The 10,000-nt window shown below is 37.5% G+C and overlaps 2 protein-coding genes across 2 annotated transcripts in view; one reads left to right on the top strand and one right to left on the bottom strand.

The window, feature by feature from the left end:
* Positions 1-536, top strand: part of LOC306868615 (uncharacterized protein) — a 10,511-nt gene extending 9,975 nt beyond the window's left edge. The window contains exon 14 of the mRNA XM_079414875.1: positions 1-536. This exon is cut by the window's left edge and continues 1,669 nt beyond it. The gene's annotated coding sequence lies outside the window, so the exon portion shown is untranslated.
* A 3,888-nt stretch (positions 537-4,424) lies between these two features.
* On the bottom strand, positions 4,425-9,938 carry LOC306868613 (uncharacterized protein; the record flags this gene model as incomplete). Its single annotated transcript, XM_079414873.1, has 6 exons — positions 4,425-4,490; positions 5,681-5,748; positions 6,636-6,749; positions 6,842-7,555; positions 7,660-7,825; positions 9,738-9,938. The coding sequence occupies 6 exons, from the start codon at positions 9,936-9,938 to the stop codon at positions 4,425-4,427; spliced, it is 1,329 nt and encodes a 442-aa protein (XP_079270999.1).
* Between the last annotated feature and the right edge of the window lie 62 nt (positions 9,939-10,000).

The raw sequence follows: 10,000 nt of genomic DNA, 5'->3' as shown, positions 1-10,000 counted from the left end.
CACTAGAGGTCTTTGTTTTATCCCCCATGTCAATATATGTCACATGCTGATATTTGTTTATAATAATGAATGTAACTACCATGGCCTTTGTGACATTTAGGCCTAGGGTTAACATTATTAACTTTCATACATCATAGACAGGTAAAATCTAGCATGTAAAATCTATGTATCACCCAAAATATGTGAGAAAAGTGAAATTACAGCTTACACGTTCACAGACTCTGTAGCATCCCCTGGAAATGACAATGTACCAGGAATGATCAACGTGATTTTTGTACTGCATTAAAACCAAGAGCATGCACATTACTGATGTCCAGCACATGAGGAGAAGGATAAGGGGGTGAAATGGACATTTTTACATTTGCTAATCAGAATTTTTTTTATTTTATTTTTTATATTGTGATTCTTAGTACTGCATGTATTTGTCCTTGTGTAATAGTGAAGTCACAATGTGTATAAATTGTCCTTGATTAATGCTTACCAGTGTGGAATAAATAATGACAAGTTGTTGCAGGTTCAGCATTATATTGGTGTTTAAAATAAATCAAAGAAATAATATATTGTTGTAGTTGTTGTTATTGTGGTTATTAAAGCATATCTTTCTATTTTTTCCATGTTTCACCAAATGACCTCACAATGTCCTGTCGAAAGCTATATGAGGCATGACATAAGAATAGAATAGGGTGGACTGTGAAAACTGTCAGATATAAATATGACTCAACACAGTTTGTTGCCCATGATGAAGGGAATACATATATGTAGGTTTTACTGCTCTTCTACCCCCAGGGGCCGAGTAGCACCCCCTGGAAGCGCCAAAAACTGCACATTTGAAATTGCTATAAATCAGAGTCCAACTAATGTATCAAAGAGAAAATCGGCAGGATTACTACTTATGCTATGTTGATTACATAATGTTGGGCACAGTTTTCAGAAATATAGGGAAAGGTGGCATAAAGGCATTTTTAAAGGCATTGCTCACTGTAAAATATCAAATTCCAGCCTGCTTAAACATATCATAGAGGTTTACACAATGAACATATTTAGATATCCAGTTTTCCATTAGAGATATTATTTCTTTAATTTCATTAATAAAAAAGTTTTAAACTACATTACCCATAAGTCTCTTTCATTCTATCTATGGAACGGGAAGATCTGGCGCTTTTATTTGTAGTTCATTGAAGTTATGCTTAGGGTTAGGATCTCGCTAAAGGAGTGATGATTTCTCTCAACATAGAAACACTTCATTGTTAAATTAATATATTACTAATTTGATAATATCAGCAAAACCTGCTTTTGTAACATGATGCGCTGTTTAATTTGAGTTAAAAGATAGTCCAACCACTGCGGGTGACAAGAGAAAATCACAGCCAATGAGATCCCAGCTGAGCAGCGACGTCACACGTTCTTGTCCAGATGCCTTACGTTTTTCGGTAGCAACAATTTAATTTGCTGCCTGTTAGATTGTGTTTTATTAACGTCTACACCTATCCCTTACAATTATGCAAATACAGTAAAAATTGTTGTTCAGCGTGACAAATATTGTGCAATATTGAAGTTGATTGACAGGCTATTGTCCCTTTAATGACATAAATTAAATCATATTAATATTAATTTCCATAATAATTCAGAATTGTTCATAAAACATTAACATTTGAATGTGTAGTTCAGTATTTAGCTTTGAAATGCTTCCAATAATGTCTCAACCTGTTATACAAGTAATTCATGAGGTGCTTTCAAGACCTCATGTCCAAAGCAAAAAAAACAAAAACCCGTGTTCTGCAACTCTGAAAGATCTTCATAATAACTTTGAATATTATCATTTGATATATATTTCCTAATTTAGTAAAAATTGACGAGGCTATCATAAACTTAAATCTGCATATTGTATAAAAAAATTAAATGTGGACTTCTTCCTCTTCCTGTCTAGTTGGTTAGTCATGTCTCTCTTTTGTTATGCCTGTAGCTCAATCAGATTAAGTTAGGAGTCATATCCTCATTGTGATCGAGGACCAATCAGTGACCAGGCATTGCTCATATTATGAAAAAAAAAATATTGGTTTAAACAAAACATCATGTGATGTCCATTTTAGTGGATGCATGTCTGAAGGGGTTAAGGCATGTGCATACCCAAAATAGTATTTTTCCAAGGATCTCTGCTGCCACAGAAGGCCAAATGTTCTAAACTGGACATATTTCAGGACAACACACAATGTATCAAGTAAACTTTTTAAGAAGAGAATAGTAAACTATTAGGAACATTGTCATTGCACTTATTTCAGCACAATACACATCAATGTATCAAGACACTGAAAATATGGATTTGTTATTAGTGTTATGAATATTTTATTCACGGCACACAACAGTCAATATAATTAAAAGATGGGTATGTCATCTGGTCACAGAGAACATGGACATGCTCAAGAGTTCACATGAAAGATGTAAGTACAATGCATAGGAGATCCATTTGGTAGATAAAATGATGGACACTCATTTTATTCTCAGGAGCTGTCCATAGGCTGGGTCTTCCTTATCACTCCGTTCACAGCATCTGATAAGTAGCTTAATAATATCTGAAAACCTGGAAATCATAAAGAAATATGAGATTCAATAATTTGTACTAAAATGACAACAATCTCCTTACATTGTCTGACAAATGAAAGCTCATTAGTTCTTATGTTACTTTGAAGAAGATCTGGTCAAAAGTACAGGCCCATTGAGCCTGTACTGCATAATGAACGCGGTTAAACAAAGAGCTTTTCTTGTCTATGCAAAATGTAAGTATACAGCATAGACAAAATGGCATGAACTACAATCCCCTGATCACATATACAATAGGCTGGGCTCAAAAGCTGAACTTTGTCATACAACATTTTGTGGCACAAGTGGTTATTTTACCGGTAATATTGAATTACATTAACATTATACAGTATGATTTCTTCATACAGACAGTCACTTAACACTGCATATGACCACGTCATAATAACACATAAATGCATAAAAACAGCAGTTTCTGTAACACTTGTTTGACAGTGTATGTTAGTTGCACCAAATTCTACTGACTTAGCTGTAGTATTGTGTGTGTAGGGCATACCAGTGTGATTTGCTTCCAGGCTGGAGTGTGTAATTTTCCTCTGCAGGCAGACTCTTTTCCTCATGACATTCAGAATGGCAAAACTGTTCCAGTACAGTACGAGGGCAACAGCGACCGCAGTTCTGTGTGTGTGTGTGAGAGAGACAGAGATAGAGAGAATGAAAGACAGACAGACAATAAAACAGAAATTGACACGGTTAACATCAAACCATTGGGTCAGTCTCTGTGATAAGGAATTAGATCACTGTGCTGTGGTTAATGTTGCATTTTTTAAAAAGGAATATCATCAGGATCTGTAAAGAAAGTAGCCTAATCCAAGATTATACATCATGTGGGTGAACATCCAAGACGCAAAAGAGTAGAATACACATGAGGCTGAAGTTTTATCTAAGAGCACTGAGTGTGGTAAAACAAATTTTAAAATGGTTCAGTAGTGAGTTTAGTATTTGTCAACATGGTGACACTAACTTCGATACAGTGAAAAAATATTTATCTATTTTGAAATGGAAGCACAAATTGTGTGTTTAATTCGTGAGAAATTTCTATATATATATATATATTTTTTTTTTTTTTTAATCAAGTAGAACAGTGCAGCGTACAAAATGAAGAGATACAGTACCCATATGCTAGGTGTTACACAAAAGATGTGTGGATGTGTGTTAAAGAGAAAGTACATTTCACATCAATATCTTTTCTTAATTTAACTTAAAAAGATTTAACAGGATAACAGCGATGGATAATTTTAAAAGAGACCTTAACTTTGTTAACAAGCAGGAATTTACTGAGTCCATTTACTGACAAAAGCGAAAATAGCCAATTTTTCAAGGAGTAATGAACAGTGTTTTATTAGAACCAAAGTCATAAATAGAACATCTTTACTTTTCATTGCACAAATCCAACAAATTGAGTTTGAGACATATTTAGTGCCATCTGAAAGACAGTAAAGGCAAACAACAAATAAGAACAAAGTTAACAATAAAAAATTTGAACACACACTAAAATCAGCAAATTGCATGTGTATACTGAATGTCCTAATTGAAGTGTCAAATGTTATCAGGTTTGTGGTTTATGGCGTGCTCAGTGCAATGACAGGTCAGAGGTAAAAAGTTTAACAATAATCAATACATTTCAATACATATGAACAATTAGAAATGCTATAGAACACTGCATATGAATTTAATGTATAAAGAATATTATTAGTTCTCTCTATAAATGTATTTTGAGCATGAATAATGATTTCAGAAGGAAGAAACTGTAAAAAATGAGGGGAAATTTAATTGAAACATACCTATGCATGTATGTGTATAATTCTTCTGAAATATTCTTTTAAACTTCAGGTCACTAAGCTCAGGAAGGGAACTGGCTGGCCGGCTCCCATGTGTCCTCCCAGGCTTTGCCACTGTAATTAAGTAGTGCACATCTCACATTAGATCAGGAGAATAACTGTACACAATGAATACAACATTCACAGCTTATACTGTACATTTTCACTAAGTCTGTTTCTAATTTCTTTTAATTGGTAATTCCCTTTGCAATTTCTTTACATGGACTTCAAATATACAGTCGACATTAAAGTTAGCAGGGAGCGCAAGTTTGAGACTGATTTTACTTCCATATTTTTATGTAGTTCCTAGAGAAATAGAATACTGAATAAGGAAAATAGAGGTTGTGGCTTGTTTTTTCTACTTTAAACTGATTAGATGTAGTAAAGTGACAGTTGGAGGGGAGTGATTACGGATGTCAGGCTCATGCCCAAGCTGTAAATCTGACGTTATCAGAGAGGGCACGTCATTTTAGAGGGGAGGAGCATTCTCAGATTTGGATTCAAGATTACAAAGGCAAACACATTTTTTTTTTTTTTTGGAGTGACTTACAAGGACTAATTGTTCAACACAAAAATAGCAATATCTGCTAACCAAAATAAATATAGTCCATTTTGATTTCATGCAGACTTTAAGAGCCAATTTATAGTCAATGCAAGTATGCTGTGAAAGCAAGATCATGCGTGCACTTTCAGTGCAGCCTTAACATGCATCGCTTTCATTGACACCCATGTTATTACATGCATCATTGTGTCATGTCACAACGGACAATACACATTGCTACCCAAGTACGCATCATGTTGTTGTTACATAGTGTTACTGTTCAGGGGACAGGCTTTACAAAGGAAGACTTTCAAACAAGACTGTATGTAGCCAGTTTGCAGCCACCGTTTGCGGCCAATGTGTGTAGATACTACACTATCATCCTAAAACAACACTACCAAAAAACAAAGGCCTGACAGGAAACATTATAGTCAAGTATGAATGGATACATACTATAAGCCAATACTTACCACTGAGAACAAGGCAACCAGCGTACCTTTACTTCAGCCTTATCCTGCAGAAACACACACACACACACTTAATTATATTTATGTAGTTACTGTTACCATTTCACAAAACCATACTGACAGTAATGACATTCATGCTTGGCTATATGCACTGGTCGGTGACGTGAGCTAAACATCAGTAGGTAGGCTATAAAGTAATATTGTACAATGAGGAGGATATCAGAGACATTAATAAGAAATATGGTTCTACATCTCACCTCTGTCATTCTTTTGTCAATGATAGTGTCGTATTGCCACACTTTTTGCTTGCTGCATTTTCGGCACCCTGAAACGACACCGGCAAAAAGGTTTTGTTGACAAACAAATGGTAATCAATAAATAGAAGTATTGCATTTGATCTAAGGCCTTGTGTATTTATATGAACCCATAACTTATACTAGAACCCATAACTTATACTAAGCAGGGTTTCACAGAATATGGAATCACCATTAATCACAGAACTTGTGCTGGGTTAAAACAGGTTACAGTGCCAGCACCATCAATGTGCAGTGCATCTGGGAACCCAGGTCCGATTCTTATAATGTGTGTGTACTGTATGCGTGTTCTTTTTCACAGATGTGCGAAAGGCAGATGTGTATCACACTGGCCATTGTAAAATACTAAAACAATATAGCACAAGTAAGAGAGAGGTTGGTTGGATAACCACACGGTACGGCAATAGCCAAGAGGCAGGAGTTTGATAAATCTGTTATCTTCGCACTAATGGAACATTGGTGTAGGTCAATTCAATGCAAAATGCGGAGTGATGTATAACACCAGTGCAAAAAGTCAGTGAGGAAATCCAAAGACATCTTTAGTCAAATAGCATGACTGAACATTTCTCGACCAATCAGAATATAACAGATAATTTGACTTGACCTAACTGTTGTATCAAAATTATCTAAATCAAAGAGAACTAATTAATCTGAGGACAACAGTATTTCCCTAATTACAAAAATATAAATAAATAAATTATAAATTGGCCAATAAGAAAGTTCACTTTACCTTTACAGCATGGAATTGCTTACTGTAATGTCATCAAACACCAATTGGAATTTTCTAGCAGTGCCAATAAAGCTCTGTTCACTAGTTTTACATCAGAAAGTACATTGTGTTTATTTAAACCGTAATGAATTCTGCAAAAGAGATTGGCTGCAAGAAAGTTTACTTTACCCTTTTTTATTTTTTTTGGGTTTGGCTTGGCAGTCAGCAGCTGAATTTGCTGGGGCTGGGGCTGGACCTGTATCTGGGGCTGATGGTGGACCGGAGACTCTGGGGGTTGGGTCTCTGTTGTTGAAATTAACATTAACCTAACTAAACTTAAATGTAATTAATTCTGCATAAATATAGAGAATGGCTGCAAAGAAAATTCACCTTACCCTGTTTTCTTTTGCGGGGCTTTGGTAGGATAGATTCATGCTGAGGATGGGGCTGGGGTTGAGTATGGACTTCAGCCTTAATCTGGAGCTGCTGAGCTTCAGGGTGAGTCTGGGGATGAGGTGGAGAGGGCAAAAAGTAGAGGTTGAGGATGGCACCATCATCAATCTGGTGAGCTTTAGAGTGGATCTGCTGGTCAGGCTGGGTCTGGATCTGCTGGTCAGGCTGGGTCTGGATCTGCTGCTCAGGATGGGTCTGGATCTGCTGCTCAGGATGGGTCTGGATCTGCTGCTCAGGATGGGTCTGGATCTGCTGCTCAGGCTGGGTCTGGATCTGCTGCTCAGGATGGGTCTGGATCTGCTGCTCAGGATGGGTCTGGATCTGCTGCTCAGGCTGGGTCTGGATCTGCTGCTCAGGCTGGGTCTGGATCTGCTGCTCAGGCTGGGTCTGGATCTGCTGCTCAGGCTGGGTCTGGATCTGCTGCTCAGGCTGGGTCTGGATCTGCTGCTCAGGCTGGGTCTGGATCTGCTGCTCAGGATGGGTCTGGATCTGCTGCTCAGGATGGGTCTGGATCTGCTGCTCAGGCTGGGTCTGGATCTGCTGCTCAGGCTGGGTCTGGATCTGCTGCTCAGGCTGGGTCTGGATCTGGATCTGCTGGTCAGGCTGGGTCTGGATCTGCTGGTCAGACCGGGTCTGTGGCTGAGACATCTGAGGTCCTGTTAAGGAGGTAACAAGTTGACATTAATTTTAATCTGTATACATCAAAGAGAAACATTATAAAATATAATTTAAAAAGTAATGAGTTCTGCATAACCCTAACCTTGCTTTATAAGTAAATACTCATAAGCCTTCTTCATGGCATCAACAAAAGGTCGTGTGCCCTCAGTTAGTGGCATTCCAGCACATATATCTGCTCTCAACGAATTGTTTTTTTTTCTGCCCATAAATAAAATGGGCATATAGCCCAAAGCAGCAAGTTTCTGCACCTGAAATGAAAAAAAAGTACTGAAATTATTATTAACAAAGTGTCAGTCAGTGACTAGTAACTGGTAATTAGTGTGCAGGTTGGCACCTTGCATGGCAGCCACCAAGTGTATGAGTGTGTGGGTGATGCTCGAAGGAGTGGAAAAAACGCTATATAAATGCAGTTCATTTAATATTTTACCATATTGTGAGTGGGAATAGAAATTTAATCAGAAACTGGAAAAGATTTTGTCAACATTGATACCAATGTCTTTCTCTTTTCGAATGCTCTGTTAAGAAAGGTAGTCCTAGGCCCTGGTCATCATACAACTGGCTGGAGTACCAGCACCGTACCGTGGTGACCTGAGTTCGAGTCCTGACCAGTGGTCAGATCCAGATCGCACCCCAATTCTCTCTCCCACTCGTATCTGTCACTCTCAACTATCTTATCTGATTAAAGACAAAAAAAATAAATAAAATAAAACATGTATATTCTACACAGCCTCCCAGTGTCAAGACAGAGGTATTATCTCTAGTTTTGGATGTTTCTTAACAGAGTTATGAATGGTCCTTAGCAGTGCAATTTTACTAGAAATTAAATAAATTGTTGAAGTAAAAAGAAAAAATAAGTAGGCTGACATTGGTGCAAACTCTTAAGTTTTTTTTGTAAACCATTTATTTACAAGAAAACATTTGGTCACCACTATTAGAAAGCTCGCCAGTTGCATAGGATAGACAGTGTTACATGGACCCTCTTAATGCGATTATAGTGAGATTTTGACAATATTGCGATTAAACTTAACCTCATGTAAACGCAATACTTCGATCTAAATAATGTGAGTAAGTTCATAATCGCAGCAAGAATAATTGCATTAACGTAGGTGGCGTATGTCGATTTGAATCGAAATATACAGGCATGTAAACACCTTAATCGCAGTATTGCTGCTCTGACCAAAGTGCGCATGTGTGTGTGATGTACATGAATGACGTGACACGCACCTGTTAATAATACGCATATCAGAAACGATGGTGGGGAAGTGTTTTGGATTAGATGTAAAATAAATTAAAACAGCGGATAGTAACGCACCTGTGCTCTTTCTGAGTCCATAATTTATCCTGTTTAGTGGGGTATGTGAGTACAGCATTAAAAAGTTAACCATAATTCTTAGCGAATAATAAGAATTTGGAAATTGCATGTAAACAGGAGTGAAGTGCTTTGCTCTTGACATGTAAACATCATAATGCGATTAAGTCCTTATTCTGATTATTGGAAATAATCACATTATTTGTGCACATGTAAAGTCTATGATACATGTATCTGTGCGCTGATAAGTAAATTGAGGGAACATGAGTGATTTTGGACGAAGTTTACATCCATCCAAATGTCATCCCGTTAATGGTATGTGTGCCAGCTTTAGATTAAGTCAAGGTCTGTGGGATGCACGCATAAACATGTCAGTGAAAGGTAACTTTTATAAAATTGTATGTTCAGTCACAACATGACAGCATCTTCGACCAACCTTAAAGGAAAACTCCTGTGTAAATCAACCCATATCCCTGTTCCTCGAAATCAGTGAGTGCGGTTATTAGGTAGAGGAATGAGAAAATTTGATACAACAAAAACAGAATAGCAAAATGGCAGTTAACACTGAGTAATGAAGCCAAGGAAAGTATCAGTTTTCTGTGCTCCTTTCAGTTATAGTCAGCTGCCACTTCGCAAATTCGGTCTATGTCAATTTTCTTCATACCTATTCTTACCGACAGCACTCTGTGAATCTCAAGCAACAGAAATATGGGTTGATTCACGCTGGATTGTTCTACGCAGTAAGAAATGATAATGTTGATAGCTGACAGTAGGATAGTATTGATGTTAATGTGCTTTGAGACTCATATTGACAACCATCCAATACATGAAGTATAAGTATTTTAACTTACCGCAACTTGGGCAGAAGAAACCACTCTTGCTGCATTGCGGTTTTTCCAGACCCCCTGCCCCCACTCATTATCCAGCCTGTCTTTGAGGGCCTCCATCTTCTTACAATTGCTGAGGCTTGCGTAGCAGGCACTGCAGCACTTCCTGCTGACCTGGTTCTTGACCTGGCAAGCAGGGCAAGGCCTGAATTTTGGCTTTGTCATTCTGAATTGTACAATACACACACACACACACACACACACACACACACAAATGATTATGATAT

Source organism: Barbus barbus, assembly GCF_936440315.1.
Source record: "Barbus barbus genome assembly, contig: scaffold_87, whole genome shotgun sequence".
Lineage (NCBI taxonomy): Eukaryota > Metazoa > Chordata > Actinopteri > Cypriniformes > Cyprinidae > Barbus > Barbus barbus.
Note: the sequence above shows the minus strand (reverse complement) of the source record. Positions and strands in the feature narration are given on the sequence as shown.